Genomic DNA, 20566 nt, shown 5'->3' with positions numbered 1-20566 from the left:
ACAGGTCAATAGAAATTGATCAATCTAGACCACTGAGAGAAAATAGAGCAAAAAATTCTTTCAAAGACTAGCATTAGGGACATGTGAATTATAACAAAATATCTAACATTTATCTAACATTTAATATCTAACATCTCTGGGAAGATGAGAAAGAGGGCAAGACTGAAAAAATACTCAAAGAAATAATGGCTGAAAACTTCCCAAATTTGGCAGGAGACATAACTTATAGATTTAAGAGGCTGAGTAAACCTAAGGCATAATAAATAGAAGAAATCCATGCCAAGACACATCACAATTAAACTTCTAAAAACTAAAGACAAAATCTTAAAAGCAGCCAGTGAAGAATGAAAATATATGCATATGCTAGGAGGAAATGGCAGGATATTTTTCAAGTGCTGGAAGAAAAGAATTGTCAACACAACCTTATACTCAGTGAAGATATCCTTGTTGTTCAGTCGCTCAGTTGTGTCCGACTTTTTGTGACCCTCCTTAAGGAGAAGAAATCAAGACAGTCTTAGATAAAGGAAAACAGAGAACACTTGCCTACAGACCCTAAATAAGAACTGCTAAAAAAAGCCTTCTAAATAGAGGGGTTAAAGGGAAACCTAGGAAAATCAGGAAGGAATAAACCATGAAAAGAAAAATATGGCTACAGAAATTGGTTTTTCTTTTTCTCTTGAATTTTCTACACTATGTTTGATGTTTATTTTTTTTTGTTTGATGTTTAAAGTAAATATTTTAATACTATGTGATGTCATTCTACATGTACACAGAGGAAATATTTAAAACAATTATATTAAAAATGGTGGAGGTTAAAGGGAAGTAAAGTTTCTTCATTCAAACTGGTCAAATGACGATACCAATAGATTAGTGAGATATATACATACATATATTAATATATGTATTTTTATTATATATCATATGTATCTATATTATAATACCCAGAGCAATCTCTAAAAGAGTTTACAAAGAGATACAATCAGAAACATTCTAGATAAAACAAAGTGGACTTCTAAAAGCGTTAAATTAACTGATTGGAATGCAGGAAAAAACCAGAAACTAAAAACAAACATGAAGTGGCAGCCTTAAGCACTAGCCTCAATCTTATTACAAAGACAATGAACTAAAAAATGTGACCCAACTAACTATATGTCGTCAAGAAATTCACTTCAAATATAATGATATCGGCAGGTTGAAAACAACCTACCAAAAATGAAAAAATATATCATGCAAACATTAATCAAAGGAAAGCTCCTGCTTTCCTATATTAATACCAGATAAAAGTAGACTTCAAAGTACCGAGAATTACTTGGAGGTCAAAGCACAGAGACAGAGAAAGTCATTATATAATGATAAAAGGGTAAATCCTTATGAAGTCATAGCAATCCTAAATGTGTATGCAACAAATAACTGAACTGCTGAATATGTAAATAAAAAACAGAAAGAACTGAAAAGAACAGTAAACAAATCCATAGTTCTACTTGAAGACTTCAACACCCCTCTCTCAACCATTGATAGGACAATTAGAAAACTAGCAAGGATATAGAAGAACTCAACAATAACATCAACCAACAGGATCTAGTAGATATTCACAGAACACTCCACCCAACAAAAGCAGAATCTACATTCTTTTCAAGTATCCATAAAACACATAATACGATAAACCATATCTTAGTCTATAAAGCCAACCTCAACAAATTTTAAAGAACTGAAATAATACAGAATTTGTTTTGTGACCACAATGGAATCAAAAATAGCAAGATAACCTCTAAACACTTGGAAATTCAGTTACACATTCTCGTGACCCACTTCCATGTATCAAAGAGAAATTCCAAGGGAAATTGAAAAATACACTGAATGGAATGAACATGAAAATACAATACATACAAATTGTGGGATACAAATAAAGCAGTACTGAGAGGAAAATTTACAGTGCTAAATGCATAGACTAGAAAAGTGGAAAAGTCTAAAATCTATAATCCAAGCTACCATACCAAGAACCTAGAAAAACAGAGCGAAATAAGTCTGAGGAAAGCAAAAGAAAAGAAATGATAAACAGCAGAAATCAATAACACTGAAAACAAAAGAGAAAATGAAACAAAGATCTTATTAATATTAACTCATAACATATCAATTATTATATTGTATAATTTTATATGTTAATAGTTAATACATATTCTTTGAAAAGAGCAATAAATTTGACAGACCTCTAACTAGACAGACAAAGGAAGGAAGGCACAAATAAACAATTTTGTATCCTTTAGGGGATATCACAGAAGACTATGCAGACATCAATAGGATAATAGGAGAATATTATGAACAACTCTTTGAACAACTCTTTTTGCATTACTATGAACAAAGCTAGTGGAGGTGATGGAATTCCAACTGAGCTATCTCTAATCCTGAAAGATGATGCTGTTAAAGTGCTGCATTCAATATCCCAGCAAATTTGAAAAACTCAGCAATGGTCACAGGACTGGAAAAGCTCAGTTTTCATTCCAATCTCAAAGAAGGGCAATGCTAAAGAATGTTCAAACTACCACACAATTGAGCTCAATTCATACACTAACAAGGTTATATTCAAAATCCTTCAAGCTAGGCTTCAATGTATGTGAACCAAGAACTTCTAGATGTACAAGTTGGATTTAGAAAAGGAAGAGAAACTAGAGATCAAATTGCCAACATTCATTGGATCACAGAATAAGTAACAGAATTCAAGAAAAAGATCTGCTTTATTGACTATGCAAAAGCCTTTGACTGTGTGGATCACAACAAATTGTGAAAATTTCTGAAAGGGATGGGAATACCAGACCACCTTACCTGCCTCCTGAGAAACCTGTATGCAGGTCAAGAAGTAGCAGTTAGAACTGGACATGGAAAAACAGAATGGTTCATAATTAGGAAAGGAAATGGTTCATAATATGTCAAGGCTGTATATTGTCACTCTGCTTCTATGCAAAGTACATCATGTGAAATGCTGGGCTGGATGAAGTACAAGCTGGATTCAAGACTGCTGGGTGAAATATTAACAACCTCAGCTATGCAGATGATACCACCTAATGGCAGAAAGTGAAAAGGAACTAAAGAACCTCTTGATAAGGGTGAAAGAGGAGACTGAAAAAGCCAGCTTAAAACTCAACATTCAAAAAACTAAGATCATGGCATCCGGTCTCATCTTTTCATAGCAAATAGAAGGGGAAAAAGTGGAAACAGTGACAGATTTTATTTTCCTGGGGTTCAAAATAATTGTGGATGGTGACTGCAGCCATGAAATTAAAAGATGCTAGCTCTCTGGAAGAAAAGCTATGACAAATCTAGACAGCATATTAAAAAGCTGAGACGTCACTTGGCTGACAAATATCCATAGAGTCAAAACTATGGTTTTTCCAGAAGTCATGTATAGATGTGAGAGCTGGACCATAAAGAAGGCTGAAAGAAAAAGAATTCATGCCTTCAAATTGTACTGGAGAAGATTCCTGAGAGTCCCTTAGACAGCAAGGAGATCAAACCAGTCAATCCTAAAGGTAATCAATCCTGAATATTCATTGGAAGGACTGATGCAGAAGCTCCAATACTTTGGCCACCTGATGGGAAGAGTCGACGTACTGGAAAAGACCTTGATGCTGAGAAATACTGAGGGCAGGAGGAGATGGGGGCGATACAGGATGTAACAGTTGGATGGCATCACTGAGTCAGTGGACATGGGTTTGAGGAAACGCTGGGAGATAGTGAAGGAAAGGGAAGCCTGGCATGATGCAGTGCATGGTGTCACAAAGAACTGGACATGACTTAGCAACTGAACAACAACATGTTTGCTACAGTACATTGCTTCAGTGGTGGATATTTTGATCAGTTTCCCTATCACAGTGATGTTCAACATGGTAGCCAATAATCATATGCAATGTGAAATATGTTTAGTCTGAAACAAGATGTATTATACATGTGTGAAATGTACATCTAATTTAGAAGAATCAGTTTTTAAAAGAATGTAAAATAACCACTAGTAATATTTTTATATTGATTTCATGTTGAAATGATAACATTTCAGATATATTGGATTAAATAAAATGTATTATTAAAATAAATTTAATCTGTTTCTTTTTACTTTTGAAAAATGTAGCTACTAGAATATTTTCGGAGAAGGAAATGGCAACCATCTTCAGTATTCTTGCCTAGAGAATACCAGGGACAGAGGAGCCTGGTGGGCTGCCATCTATGGGGTCACACAGAGTCGGATATGACTGAAGCGACTTAGCAGCAGCAGCAGCAGAGAATTTTAAATTACATTTCTGGCTTACCCTATTTATTTCTGTTGGATGGCACTGTCCTAGATGTTGAAACCAAGCTCTGAATTGACAATGTCAAACAAAACTCCAGCAGTCAGTGTCTTTTTTTAATGGCTATCCAACTAGGTAACAACAGACTGGTTCCAAAATGAGAAAGGAGTATGTCAAGGCTGTATATTGTCACCCTGTTTATTTAACTTATATGCAGAGTATATCATGCGAAATGCCAGTCTGGATGAAGCACCAGATGGAATCAAGAATGCCAGGAGAAATATCAATAACCTTAGATACGCGGACAACACCACCCTTGTGGCAGAAACTGAACTAAACAGCCTCTTGATGAAAGTGAAAGAGGAAAGTGAAACAGTTGGCTTAAAGCTTAACATTCAGAAAACTAAGATCATGGCATCCGGTCCCATCACTTCATGGCAAATAGATGGGGAAACAATGGAAACAGTGAGAGACTTTATTTTCTTGGGCTCCAAAATCACTGCAGATGGTGACTGCACCCATGAAATTAAAAGACACTCTTTGGAAGAAACGCTATGACCAACCTAGACAGCATAGTAAAAAGCAGACTTGACTTTGGCAACAAAGGTCCATCTAGTCAAGGCTATGGTTTTTCCAGTAGTCATGCATGATGTGAGAGATGGACCATAAAGAAAGCTAGTGCCAGAGAACTGATGCTTTTGAACTGTGGTGTCAGAGAAGACTCTTGAGAGTCCCTTGGACTGCATGGAGATCCAACCAGTCAATCCTCAAATAAATCAATTCTGAATATTCATTGGAAGAACTGATGCGGAAGCTGAAACTCCAATTCTTTGGCCACCTGATGCGAAGAACTGACTCACTGGAAAAGACCCTGATGCTGGGAAAGACTGAAGGCAGGAGGAGAAGGGGATGAGATAAGTTGAGATGGTTGGGTGGCATCACCGACTGGATAGGCATGGGTTTGAGCAAGCTTCAGGAGGTGGTGATTGACAGGGAGCCTGGTGTGCTGCAGTCCATAGGGTTACAAAGAGTCAGACATGACTGAGTGACTGAACTGAACTGAACTGATCAAACTAGGTGATTATAACTTCATGAACAAACCACCATATGCAATTACTTCTTAGCTTTAGAATAAAGGAAAGTGGTCCTAGGTGGATCTTTACAGGCCCTCAGTTCAGTTCAGTTCAGTCACTCAGTCGTGTCCAACTCTTTGCGACACCATGAATTTCAGCACGCCACGCCTCCCTGTCCATCACGAACTCCCAGAGTTCACTCAGACTCACGTCCATCAAGTCAGTGATGCCATCCAGCCATCTCATCTTCTGTCATCCCCTTCTCCTCCTGCCCCCAATCCCTCCCGGCATCAGAGTCTTTTCCAATGAGTCAACTCTTCGCATGAGGTGGCCAAAGTATTGGAGTTTCAGCTTTAGCATCATTCCTTCCAAAGAAATCCCAGGGCCGATCTCCTTCAGAATGGGCTGGTTGGATCTCCATACAGTCCAAGGGACTCTCAAGAGTCTTCTGCAACACCACAGTTCAAAAGCATCCATTCTTCGGTGCTCAGCTTTCTTCACAGTCCACCTCTCACATCCATACATGACCACTGGAAAAACCATAGCCTTGACTGGACGGACCTTTGTTGGCAAAGTAATGTCTCTGCTTTTGAATATGCTATCTAGGTTGGTCATAACTTTTCTTCCAAGGAGTAAGCGTCTTTTAATTTCATGGCTGCAATTACCATCTGCAGTGATTTTGGAGACCCCCAATATAAAGTCTGACACTGTTTCCACTGTTTCCTCATCTATTTCCCATGAAGTGATGGGACCAGATGCCATGATTGTTTTCTGAAAGCTGAACTTAAATTTTTCACTCTCCACTTTCACTTTAATCAAGAGGCTTTTAGTTCCTCTTCACTTTCTGCAATTTGATCTCTGGTTCCTCTGCCTTTTCGAAAACCAGCTTGAACATCTGGAAGTTCATGGTTCACGTATTGCTGAAGCCGGGCTTGCAGAATTTTGAGCATTACTTTACTAGTGTGTGAGATGAGTGCAATTGTGCGGTAGTTTGAGCAAGGGCTTCCCTGGTGGTGCAGAGGTTAAAGTGTCTGCCTGAAATTTGGGAGACCTGGGTTCGATCCCTGGGTTGGGAAGATCCCCTGGAGAAGGAAATGGCAACCTACTCCAGTATCCTCGCCTGGAGAATCCCATGGATAGAGGAGCTTGGTAGGCTACAGTCCATGAGTTGCAAAGAGTCGGACACGAATGAGCAACTTCACTTCACTTTGAGCATTCTTTGGCATTGCCTTTCTTTGGGATTGGAATGAAAACTGACCTTTTCCAGTCCTATGGCCACTGCTGAGTTTTCCAAATTTGCTGGCATATTGAGTGCAGCACTTTCACAGCACCATCTTTCAGGATTTGAAATAGCTCAACTGGAATTCCATCACCTCCACTAGCTTTGTTCATAGTGATGCTTTCTAAGGCCCACTTGATTTCACATTCCAGGATGTCTGGCTCTAGGTGAGTGATCACACCATCGTGATTATCTGGGTTGTGAAGATCTTTTTTGTACAGTTCTTCTGTGTAGTCTTGCCACCTCTTGTTAATATCTTCTGCTTCTGTTAGGTCCATACCATTTCTGTCCTTTATCGAGCCCATCTTTGCATGAAATGTTCCCTTGGTATCTCTAATTTTCTTGAAGAGATCTCTAGTCTTTCCCATTCTGTTATTTTCCTCTATTTCTTTACATTGATCGCTGAGGAAGTCTTTCTTATCTCTTCTTGCTCTTCTTTGGAACTCTGCATTCAGATGCTTATATCTTTCCTTTTCTCCTTTGCTTTTCACCTCTCTTCTTTTCACAGCGATTTGTAAGGCCTCCCCAGACAGCCATTTTGCTTTTTTGCATTTCTTTTCATGGGAATGGTCTCGATCCCTGTCTCCCGTACAATGTCACGAACCTCCGTCCATAGTGCATCAGGCACTCTTATCAGATCTAGTCCCTTAAATCTATTTGTCACTTCCACTGTATAATCATAAGGGATTTGATTTAGGTCATACCTGAATGGTCTAGTGGTTTTCCCTACCTTCTTCAATTTAAGTCTGAATTTGGCAATTAGGAGCTTATGATCTGAGCCACAGTAAGCTCCCAGTCTTGTTTTTATTGACTGTATAGAGCTTCTCCATCTTTGGCTGCAAAGAATATAATCAATCTGATTTCAGTGTTGACCATCTGGTGATGTCCATGTGTAGAGTCTTCTCTTGTGTTATTGGAAGAGGGTGTTTGCTATGACCAGTGCATTTTCTTGGCAAAACTCTATTAGTCTTTGCCCTGCTTCATTCCATATTCCAAGGCTAAATTTGCCTGTTACTCTAGTTGTTTCTTGATTTCCTACTTCTGCATTCCAGTCCCCTATAATAAAAAGGACATTTTTGGGGGGTGTTAGTTCTAAAAGGTCTTGTAGGTCTTCAAAGAACAGTTCAACTTCAGGTTGTTCAGCATTACTGGTTGGGGCACAGACTTGGATTACTGTGATACTGAACGGTTTGCCTTGGAAATGAACAGAGATCATTCTGTTGTTTTTGAGATTGCATCCAAGTACTGCATTTCGGACTCTTTTGTTGACCATGATGGCTACTCCATTTCTTCTAAGGGATTCCTGTCTGCAGTAGTAGATATAATGGTCTTCTGAGTTAAATTCACCCATTCCAGTACATTTTAGTTCACTGATTCCTAGAGTGTCGACATTCACTCTTGCCATCTCTTGTTTGACCACTTCAATTTGCCTTGATTCATGGACCCGACATTCTAAGCTCCTATGCAATATTGCTCTTTACAGCATCAGACCTTGCTTCTATCTCTGATAGATGATCTAAGAAGAATTAAATGGGTGCTCTAAGAACGCGCCAGATTTATTTACTAGGAGAGAACTTTGATAAAGAACTTTTTGCTTTAGTGCCTGGAATAAATTAGAAGGCAGCTGGAAAGGATCTCCAAATTCAGGGAAGTGGAATGTTACTTTGACAAATTAAAAAAGGGAAAAAAAGCGAGCCCAGATTTTTATTTGACCTGTTCACACATCTCTTTAGCTCTTGCCAGATCATTTCCTTTATGCCAAATGCAAGAGGTTTTCAGAGAAGGGAGGCATATTTTTGAAAAGCCCAGGCTTGTTATGCTTGCTACATTAAGTTTACAAAGTGGAAAAGAAATTTCTCTTTAGCACAGTATTAAAACATCTGTCATGAAAGCAGCACTTGAGAGTGCTTTTGTGTGTTCAAGATGCCTGTAGGTAAACCTTTCTGTTCCTCCTTGCACCCCTCTCGGGGTTTGGGTGGCAAATTTGAGAAGAGAAATGTTTATGAAGTGACATTTGATGCCATGAACAACTCTTTAGCTCTTACTCCAGCAGCATTGTGGAGTTGTACTTATAGCCTCAAACTTTCACATCATTTTACCTCCAGGAGTGCCCATCCAACAGTTGAACACTTGCCCTCACTGTTTACTAAAAGGGTTTTCTACAAATTATTCCCAGGTATGTGCCATAAAGCACGCTATATTTTTTCATAAGAACAATGTTATAACTAAGTCATAGATTTGCTAAATAATATTTCATAAAAAAGAAAGCATGGCCTGTAAGAATTCACGGTAAAAAATATACTGTAAAATATTTATAAGGTTATCACAAATGAACTTTATAACTCCTTGTAAAGTACAGTTGAGACAATCTTATAAAATGTACTAAAATATATATGTCCAGCAAATATGGATACAATTTACCACTACAAGTTTGACCTAACAGTACATGTTAGCAATCTTAAGTATTAAATATTTAATAATAATTTTTCTTACCGTCTTAGAAGGGCTTTTAGGGGGATGATTTGGCTATCTCATTGTTCTTAAGAAGCTTTCCATTTCAGCTTAAAGCTCCTTTGAATATTTCTTGTAAGCAAGGAAGTCTGATATGGTAGCATCTTTTCCCTCTTGATAAATATTTTCTAATTTGGATTATAGTGCCTGGATGTAAGTATTGTTCTTTGTAAACAATAGGCTCAGTAGTACATAACTCAGAGGTAAAAATTCAAAATATCATGAACACCCCAGCTAATGCTGGTCCCATTTCTACTTGCATTTCTCCAGTGACAGGGAGCTCACTTCTTTATAAAGCAGTCCTTTCCATTTTTAGATCTCTTTTCTTTCACTGAGTTTTGGGCTATTTTCCTATATCTCTCCACTTATCTGTCTTAATTCCTCCACAGAGCCAGAGAATAAGGCTTCATTCTTCCTTAAAACAGCCCTCTCATGTCCACAGAGAGGGCTACTCTATGAAGTTCTCTAGAGAACGAGAACCGGAGAAAAGTTGAACAGATTATCGACACTTTGTGTGCTGAGGTGTTGAAGCGCTTAAGGAATTATTAAATATTGCACAAAGATAACTATCTCTCATCAGCCTATATATATATATATATATATATATATATATATATATATATATTCACACATAGCTTGAATCTTAGGATTTTTCATTAATGTTTATTGGAATATAGTTGCTTTACAATGTTGTATTAGTTTCTGTTGTACCAAAGTGAATCAGCTACATGTATATATATATATATCCCCTCTTTTTTGGATTTTCCTTCCTGTTTAGGTCGCCACAGAGCATTGCGTCCCTTGTGCTATACAGAAGGTTCTCATTAGTCATCTATTTTATACATAGTAGTGTATATATGCTAATCCCAACCCTCCTATTCATCCTGCCCTGTCCCACCTTGGTATCCATGTTTGTTCTCTACCTCTGTGTCTCTATTTCTGCTTTGCAAATAAGTTCACCTGTATCATTTTCTAATTTTACATATAAGTGGAATCATATGTGGAATATGATATTTGTTTTTCTCTTTCTGACTTAACTCTGTATGACAGTCTCTAGGTCCATCCACATCATCAGACTACATTTAAGTACAGACTACAGATAAATATATTTTGTGGAAAAGAATCACCTTGTTTATGCAGAGGAAATCTCTTTCTGACCAAATAATGTTATTTTGGTTCAAGGTTAGTATAGTGCATTGGGCTACAATAAATTCAAATAAGTAATTATTCTTACATGTGAATAAAGTTTCTTCTTAAAGGCCACCCTTTGGTTTGCTCGTTCACACATGATCTGTAAAGCACGTTCAGCCAAACCTATTGTTCTCATACAGTGGTGGATTCTGCCAGGTCCAAGCCGGCCTTGGGCAATTTCAAATCCCCTACCTTCACCTGTGAAAAAGAAAGGAGAACATGACCACAGCCTATTTCTTTTGTTATTTACACAGATCCTGAGAAAATAATGAACTCTCCTCAATAAAAATGGCATTCCAGTAGGAAAAAAGTAAGTTCTGTAATAAGGTTCATTATACATTTATGGAACTTTGATTTCTAATACATAGAAATGTAAACCACCATCATTAAAAACTTGGATCACTGATCTATATGTCTGTGGAACAAAATAGAAAGCCCAGAGATAAATCCACACACATATGGACACCTTATCTTTGACAAAGGAGGCAAGAATATACAATGGAGTAAAGACAATCTCTTTAACAAGTGGTGCTGGGAAAACTGGTCAACCACTTGTAAAAGAATGAAACTAGATCACTTTCTAACACCGCACACAAAAATAAACTCAAAATGGATTAAAGATCTAAATGTAAGATCAGAAACTATAAAACTCCTAGAGGAGAACATAGGCAAAACACTCTCAGACATAAATCACAGCAGGATCCTCTATGATCCACCTCCCAGAATTCTGGAAATAAAAGCAAAAATAAACAAATGGGATCTAATTAAAATTAAAAGCTTCTGCACAACAAAGGAAAATATAAGCAAGGTGAAAAGACAGCCTTCTGAATGGGAGAAAATAATAGCAAATGAAGCAACTGACAAACAACTAATCTCAAAAATATACAAGCAACTTATGCAGCTCAACTCCAGAAAATAAACGACCCAATCAAAAATGGGCCAAAGAACTAAATAGACATTTCTCCAAAGAAGACATACGGATGGCTAACAAACACATGAAAAGATGCTCAACATCACTCATTATTAGAGAAATGCAAATCAAAACCACAGTGAGGTACCACTTCACACCAGTCAGAATGGCTGCGATCCAAAAATCTGCAAGCAATAAATGCTGGAGAGGGTGTGGAGAAAGGAACCCTCCTACACTGTTGGTGGGAATGCAAACTAGTACAGCCACTATGGAGAACAGTGTGGAGATTCCTTAAAAATTGCAAATAGAACTACCTTATGACCCAGCAATCCCACTGCTGGGCATACACACCGAGAAACCAGAATTGAAAGAGACACATGTACCCCAATGTTCATCGCAGCACTGTTTATAATAGCCAGGACATGGAAACAACCTAGATGTCCATCAGCAGATGAATGGATAAGCAAGCTGTGGTACATATACACAATGGAGTATTACTCAGCCGTTAAAAGAATTCATTTGAATCAGTTCTGATGAGATGGATGAAACTGGAGCCGATTATACAGAGTGAAGTAAGCCAGAAAGAAAAACACCAATACAGTATACTAACACATATATATGGAATTTAGGAAGATGGCAATGACGACCCTGTATGCAAGACAGGGAAAGAGACACAGATGTGTATAACGGACTTTTGGACTCAGAGGGAGAGGAGAGGGTGGGATGATTTGGGAGAATGACATTCTAACATGTATACTATCATGTGAATTGAATCGCCAGTCTATGTCTGACGCAGGATGCAGCATGCTTGGGGCTGGTGCATGGGGATGACCCAGAAAGATGTTATGGGGAGGGAGGTGGGAGGGGGTTCATGTTTGGGAATGCATGTAAGAATTAAAGATTTTAAAATTTAAAAAAAAATAAAAATAAAAATAAAAGACACAATCAAAAAAAAAAAAAAGAAAAAAAAAATAAAAAACTAAAAAAAATAAAAATTTAAAAAAAAAAAAAAAACTTGGATCACATTCAAAAACTCTCTCTTCAGTACCTACTCTGCATAAGTTTTTTGGTTAGTATTGCAATGGTTACCAAGGCACATAAGAAACAGTCCTGAGTTTAGAAACTAGAAGAGGGGCAAGGATGCTAGGGATAAGGGATATGGAGAAGGGCAAGAAAGGCATAGGAGGGAAAGGTGTCTGTTCATCATGGTAACCTGAGGGCCTGGCAGGATCAGGGGCTTATCGAATGGATGAGATAAGGAATACAAGAACCTTCTTGAAAGAGGTGGCATCAAAGATGTTCCCTGAAGGTTGGGTAGGATTCCAACAAGCAAGAGGATGGAGTCATTCAAGGAACACAGTGTTCAGAAACTACTGAGGTTTTATTAAAACAAGTAGAGGCTTGACAATCATGTTTTAGGAAAAAGTATGTTGCTCCGAATTGTATAATTTTTGTATTTAGCTATGTTTTCAATAGATGTGATACCATGTCAAATACTTAAATAAAACCTTATTATTACCAAAGGAAATAATTTTCCCTTATAAATGGAGTAAACAAGAAGGAAAGTATCTAAATTATGGTAGACTTCACATCTTTTTCAGATTTAGACCTGAAAATATATTTTTTAAATTACTAGGGAATCATGTGTTCAATTTATCTCACCTAGTATTAAATTGGTGGCAGGAACTCGCACTTGATTGAAATGGATCTCAAAATGTCCTCCATGGAAATTATCTATAAAATAGAGAATGAGAGTTTAGAGAACAAAATGAGGTGACAAAAAGGTAGTCAGAGATAATTAATCTACTGAAATACGATTCTCAAAGACAGTGGAATTTAAAGGCCTCATATGTCAGACATTTCTAGGTAGATCTGAGCCCTGAACCCCCAGTGCTGTGCAGCCCAAAAAACTTATCAACTGTTTAAGAAATTTTAGATATCATTTCATCCAGAGGTTTTGAATGGATCCTCTGAGATTGTAGAGCTGTGAAAATGAAGATGGCTCCATAGCTCAAATTAGATCATCTTATTATTGTTTTATTATTGCTTCTTCTTTGAAATTTTTAATATACAGGCTTCTGAAGAAAATTTTGCTTGGGGAAAAAAAAAGAAGGCTCCAGTGGTTCAAAATTTGCAAGTGAATTATATAATTCTTTTTTATCACTGTGGAAACCAATGCCTGAAGATGTAAAGAACCTGCTCGAAGGAACAGAGCAGGTTTAGCATTAGAGACAAACCCAAGGCTGGACCTGCAAGTATATTTGCTTCCAGTCTAGGCTTGTTTGCCTCTTGAAAATGCTGGCATGTGACAGAGACTGGGAACACATCCACACTTTGTCTTTACATCATCCTTCCTCCTCGCCAAGTTCTGGAGATAATCTCCAGTTAAGTCCCCACCCTTTTCCTGTCAGAACAGACATTAATAATCAACTCCGTCCACACTATTTCTTTTGGCCTTGGCACAGAGAGTTGGAGAGATACTGGTGAAACGGTCATACTGAAATTTGAAACACAGGCTCTACAATGGTGGGTATTAATAGCCAACCAACATTATAAACCCATTTTCATGGTCTTTTAGGCTATTGTTCTACAACCCAACCACTTAACCTGTGGGTACGTTTTCTAGCTGCAGCCTATAAAAAGCAATCCATCTCTTGAATATTTGCATTAGCTACATTTAACAATAAAGAAAAAGCCAGGGTCACCACAAAACCTAAAGTTCAGTAAACTTAATAACATTTATCATTTGCTGACAGCTACCTAGCTTATTTACATATCTGTATTTATCCTCTGTCTGTCCCCCAGCAAGTAAGCTCCACAAGGGCAGAGATCTTAGTTTACTGTGTTCACTATTGTATTCTGAGCACCTGTAACAGTGCTTGTGTGTGTGCGTGCATGTTAAGTCGTTTCAGTCATATCTGACTCTTTGCGACCATATGGACTGTAGCCTGCCAGGCTCCTTTGTCCATGGGATTCTCCAGGCAAGCATACTGCAGTGGGTTGAGTGCTCAACAAATACTTGCAGAGTGAGAAACCTGAGCAGCAAGGAAACAGTGAACATGAGACTAAGCAAAAGTATCCTTGCTTCTTAGACATTCCACCCAAGGACAGAAGGAAGGAAAAGTTCTGCATTCAAATCAATCAAAACCCTTTGCTTATTAACCCTTGTAGGTTGATTAAGAAAGTTAAAAATGAATATTACTGTGAGTTACTTAATTTTTCACATCTATTTCATTAACCCTTCCTCCTGGATGATGAAAAGAAGACTGGCACACAGAGTTGCTGTGCCTTAAATGCCAGTTTGCCCTTTCCCCAAAGCAGACAAAATGTGGTAGAATGCTGCACCACCTCTCTTTTCATTTGTTCTATTCTGAACTCCACTGGTAATTTATACTAAGGGTCAAAGGATTTCTAAGAATCCATCTCATGCACTAAAATGTTATCTATTTCCTTCAGAGTTACTGCATATTCTAGGTTTCCTACTTGCAAATACACAGACAAATTGATTGAACACTTACCCAGGTAGCCAAAAACTGTCAAGGGCCTTATTATTTTTACTCCAGGTGTGTTGATGGGAACAAGAATCATGCTGTGTTGTTTGTGTCTGGTCAAAAGAAAAGTAGATGTTAGGAAGTTTGCTAAGTGGAAAAATAAAACAAATGTTAGGTGGAGACTCAACTGTCATCTTTTCATTGTTGCTATCATGTAGTCATGTAAGTAATGATGTCTGGAATAGGAATTGTATAAAAATCATTAGGTACATTCAGATGCAGGCTGTGATCTGGAACAACAATGATTTGAAAATATGTGAAAGTTATTTAATTGAGGCTTCTCCTTGCTCAGAATGGTAACTTGGAACTGATATTTAATATATTAAACATTTCAAGATTATTGCCTTGGATCTAAATATCTAATCAGTTAATTACTTACAGACAGTTTTGAAACAGTTTATATATCTTATAATTGGATCCAAACAGCTTTGAGAATTCAGCAACACTTTTTAAAACAGGAAATTTCACAGTGAAGAATGTATACCAACACTTCCTAAAATGTTTTCTAAATATATCTTTAGCAAAATAATTGTGAAACAACAGATATATGACTTTTAATATCATGATATACTTTATATTATTATAATTTATGGGCCTAAATAGTGAATTTTAAGTCAATTAAGTGAGTACAAAAAAATACTGACTCTTATTCCTCATAGATTTCTCAATCCCTATTGTTTTATTACCTGGTTTCAGAGTTACTGTTAATTCTTCCCATAACAATTGCAATCTTGCACTTTGGATTCCCAGCTCCTAAAATCAGAGAGACAATGAAAAGAGTACATCATAAGAGAAATTTTTAGTCTGACATTTCACACTAAAGGTTCTAATCTTTCAAAGTTTACCTCTGGCAAAAACAAACACATAGGAAGAAAGCCCTTGATCATCAAAAAAAGAAATGCTTATGTACAAAACTGTATATCACTCAAGAAAATTGACTATCTTAGGCCAAGAATGGACTTTTTCAGTGAGAACTGCTGCATGTAAATAACCAGAAGTCAAAGAAGCCATGAAAGAACTGCAGCCCTTAAGACAAAGTGATGGCTCTCCCATTCATACCATTTCAAACATCAGCATGCTGGAAAGATTATGAACTTCTTCTAGCGTATTTCCTCCTGTTTAGATCTCATATTCTCTGACCTATGGACAACAGTACCAAAACTCATGATATTTACTCCTCAACCAGTGACTGAGAAAGACTTAACTTCCCTAGCCATGGAGTTGGATGAGGGTGAGTCTGTTTCAGTTAAACAAACTGAAAAGCATTAATCCATCTACAAACAATTAGAAACTTGAATACTTACTGGATATGTAACGATACTAAGTAATTTTAGGTGTGCTAATGACATTGTGGTTACATTTTTAAAAGAGCTCTTATTGAGATGCACACTGAAATGTTCGTGAGAGACATAATATGATACCTGGGATTTATTTCAAAACAATGTGGAGAGGAGGAAATGGGAATAGGGATGAAGCAAGGTTGGTGCCCTGAAAGTGTTTTCCTGCTTCTTCATTTAATGAATAATTTTCCACTGTATTCTGGACATAATAATTCCTTTGTTTTGAAGACTCTGGATTCTGTTCTCTCTCTCTGAAGACGGTTAATGTTATTGTTTTAAGAGGCAATTAACTTAGGTAGAGTCAAACTGCAGAGTCTGTCTCAGTTAAGGTGAATGAGAGGCCACATTTCACTTTAGCTCTTTGATTTAGCTGCAAGGTGCTTTGAGTCTGCTTTGTGAATTACTTTGATTCATGAGTAAGCCAGAGACTTGGGCAAAGCTTACACAGGAGACAGAGCTCTCTTTCTCCGGTTTCTCCTTTCCTGGAATCTCACCCTACTCTATCATTTTTCTGGGAGCAATGGCTGCCTTACTATCCTCTAGTTCCTTAGGACACAAAGACCTGCATTATCTAGAGAAGTTTCAGCATTCTCACACCACATTGAGTCCTTAGGCCAGATTCTTAAAATGAGACCTTGGGCCCATCTCATCTTCTAAATTCTGACTCTGCTACAAAACCAGCCTGTCTTTGGTCACTCTACAGGCTCTTCAGGTAGTTATTTTTTGTAGTTTTTTAGTTGTTATCTGTGAGAAGGTCAATCTTAGGTGCTTAATCCACCACACCAGAAATGGAACTCCCCTCGAGTTTTTAAAACTTTGCCCAAACCAGGTTTTCACTTATCTCATGTGATGGTTTCTTAAATCAGGTACCTATCATTAGTGTCAGCTGAAGTTTTAGAAATGCAATGATCACCTCAAAATATGATCAGATAAGAGGCAGAATTAGGAATCTTAGAAGCTTAAAAAACTTTAAATCAATAAAACCAAGAGCTTATCATTCTATTCCCCTCAATTATTCTGTATTGTGAATTATACATGTAAAGTTAAATACGGTTAAAGTTAAATATAATTGTTTTAAAACCAAAGCTCTAATTTTGGTTTCTTCAAATTTAATGGAAACTATTTTTTTTTTCAATCAGTTCTGAAAGGACTCTTTATAAGATGGATGTATCAGCTGCTACATCTTCCAGATTTTAGTGAAAAAAGATCTCCCCACTCACATATCTCAAAATTAAGTTTTAAAAATCTCAGATGTTATACTCTTGATGTTCAGTCCACTTGACTATCCTCATTTATTGAACCATGTTTGACTTTCCAAATTGTGTTTAGTTATTTTTTACAAAAGTGTGTCCTTCTGATTTTTACAGATGCTAATACAGAGAAAATGAATTCCACAATTCTGAGGATCAACCCAAAAAACATTAGGATGATTCAAACAGTAGATGATAAAACTTAAATTTCAATGTGGATATTAATGTAAATTTCTTATCTGAAAATGCTGAGCAGAGGGAATTTTTTTTACCCTTGATTGACTCTGGTTCTACAATGTTATGCAATCATGCTTTGATTTTTTCTAGAAATTATAGACAAAAGAATCTTTTTCAAAAAGGCTTATTTTTAATTTTTCAACTGGATATTTTTCCACTTGAAGTTTTTTAGGTTTTACTTGTAGGAAGACTTGAGGTTCTAAGAATGAAGAGTCCGGCCACTTGCTCCATATAACACACTGTCTCCTTGGTGGGTGTACATTTAAAAATCAGATTAGGACATAATGGTATGACTTGGGGTTCATTTCATTAGAGATCTTTTCTTTGTCCACTTTATCCTGGTAATCAAAACCACTTTGGGTACATCTTTTAAGGATTCATGGATCTTAATCCTTCAAAAGTAAAGTCTTCTCTATAACTCTCTTAAACCCTAACTGAAAGCACTCCTTTTCTAATTCCATATTTTTTCTCTAATATTTCCCAATAGGATTTCTTGTCCTGCTCTTTTTATCATGAAAAATTGTTGGCACAACTTTAAGTACTCAACATATTTCAGATATTAGGTAAATTTTGATGGAACTCAAGAAACTAGGAAAAGAGTTCTTCAATTCTGCTTTGCCTAATCTAATATGGAAAACAATTCAGATTCTAAAAAAGTGAAACTTCTAAATTGGCTCTCCTTTTTGGGGTCATTAAATAGAGGAAGTAAGGATGAATGCATAAGCTGTAAATTTCGAAATATTTTGATTTAACCTTGATGTTTCAGAAAATGGGAAAACCCTCTCACAAATATATCATCTCATCTTAGCTACTAGCATAATTTGGCAGGTACAGCTGCTGAAATGTCCTTCTTCTAAAGAGTTTTTGTTCTCATGTTATTTTAATTAATGGACAGGATACCAAATGTCACAAATTAAATATATTAAAGGAAATCTGAATAGATCAGAAAGCATTTAAATATTTATCTGCTGTGTCACAGGCCTTCATGAGTGAAAACAGATGGCACAGATAAAATAATTTTGTTTTTAATCCAGACTGTGTGGTATTTCAAGACTGTTCAAGTGCCAGGATTAAGTTAGGCTGAAAGGGACATTTTCCTGATATTTGCTGATGAGTTTTAATTTCACAGATTCTTACAACCACATGACTATCAAACAAAATCATTCTATAACACAAGGAAATATGACAGGTGGAGAAAAACATAACTGTTGAGTATGGATATGGTCTGCAACCATAAGGAAAGTGATATAAACAATAATATAATATGAAGTACAATTAGTCATTTACAAAGCATCAAGGTTATTTCTACCAATATTGAACTTCTGATGTGAAATATATAAACTTCATTTGGTCTTACCATTAATACTAATGAAAAGTGAAAGAGTGAATCACTAAGTCGTGTCTGACTCATTGTGCCTTGGTGGATCGTAGCCCACCAGGCTCCTCTGTCCATGGAATTCTCCAGGGAAGAATACTGGAGTGGGTAGCCATTTCCTTCTTCAGGGTCTCCCACATTGCAGGCAGATTTTAAAAACAATTATGTGTTAACTAATATTTTACAATGAAATTTCCACTTGTTAAAAAAATGTTTATCATACAGTTAAGGGAAAAAAAAGTGGGCTTCCCTTGTGGCTTAGCTGGTAAAGACTCAGCCTGCAATGTGGGAGACTTGGGTTCAATCCCTGGGTTGGGAAGATCCCCTGGAGAAGGGAAAGGCTACCCACTCCGTATTCTAGCCTGGAGAATTCCATGGACTGTACAGTCCATGGGGTCACAAAGAGTCGGACATGAATGAGCAATTTTCACTTCATTAAGGAAAAAAAAAGAAAATCTCATGTGTTCCCTTGGATTATATGTGCTCTTGTTAATAGGGGAAACAACTCTGAAATTCACTTATTCTTCCTCTAGGAAGGTTTACATCTAAAAAGCATTCTATAAATGTTACATGCTGTCACTGCTGCAAAATATAGTTGAATAAAAATCAGGTCCAAATAGATCAGAATTGAAATTTTTAAAAAATTAAATAATCAAGACATAAAAGAACTAGAAGAAAAAACAATTTAGTATCTATGAAATTTCTGAATGGAAAACCTCAAAAATAATAATTTAAACCTCAAAAATAATAAACATAGGAATTCTCTTGTGCTTCAGTGGCTAGGAATCTATGATCTCACTGCCAACGGCCCAGGTTCAATCCTTGTGTGTGGCCAAAAAGAAAAAATAAATTAAATTAAAAGAGACTGATTGGCTGATCTGTATTAAACTGCTGTACAGTAAGAAACAAAATTGGGCTTCCCTGGTGGCCAACAAAGGTCCGTCCAGTCCAGTGCTCACGTATGGATGCGAGAGTTGGACTGTGAAGAAAGCTGAGCACCGAAGAATTGATGCTTTTGAACTGTGGTGGTGGAGAAGACTCTTGAGAGTCCCTTGGACTGCAAGGAGATCCAGCCAGTCCATTCTGAAGGAGATCAACCCTGGGATTTCTTTGGAAGGAATGATTCTAAAGCTGAAGCTCCAGTACTTTGGCCACCTCATGCGAAGAGTTGACTCATTGGAAAAGACTCTGATGCTGGGAGGGATTGGGGGCAGGAGGAGAAGGGGATGACAGAGGATGAGATGGCTATATGGCATCACTGATTCGATGGACATGAGTTTGAGTGAACTCTGGGAGATGGTGATGGACAGGGAGGCCTGGCGTGCTGCGATTCATGGGGTTGCAGAGTTGGACACGACTGAGCGAATGAACTGAACTGAACTGAACTGGTGGCTCAGCAGTAAAGAATCTTCCTGCCAGTGCAGAAGACACAAGTTCGATCCCTGGGTCAGGAAGATCACCTGGAGGAGAAAATGGCAACCCATTCCATGGACAGAGGAGTCTGGTGGACTATGGTTCATGGGGCCACAAATAGTTGGATACGATTTAGCAACTAAACAATAACAACAAAGA

General features: G+C 37.2%; 1 protein-coding gene across 1 annotated transcript in view; it reads right to left on the bottom strand.

The window, feature by feature from the left end:
• ACAD11 (acyl-CoA dehydrogenase family member 11) overlaps positions 1–20566 on the bottom strand; it is a 115360-nt gene that overhangs the window by 11396 nt on the left and 83398 nt on the right. The window contains exons 14-17 of the mRNA XM_004003336.6: positions 15479–15545; positions 14760–14845; positions 12904–12975; positions 10375–10529 (exon numbers count right to left, since the gene is read on the bottom strand). Coding sequence (XP_004003385.1) covers positions 10375–10529; positions 12904–12975; positions 14760–14845; positions 15479–15545 — 380 coding nt within the window. The remainder of the gene's footprint in view (positions 1–10374; positions 10530–12903; positions 12976–14759; positions 14846–15478; positions 15546–20566) is intronic.

This window comes from Ovis aries, chromosome 1, assembly GCF_016772045.2.
Source record: "Ovis aries strain OAR_USU_Benz2616 breed Rambouillet chromosome 1, ARS-UI_Ramb_v3.0, whole genome shotgun sequence".
In the NCBI taxonomy this organism is placed as follows: Eukaryota; Metazoa; Chordata; class Mammalia; order Artiodactyla; family Bovidae; genus Ovis; species Ovis aries.
The sequence above is the reverse complement of the archived record's forward strand: the minus strand, read 5'-3'. Positions and strand labels throughout refer to the sequence as shown.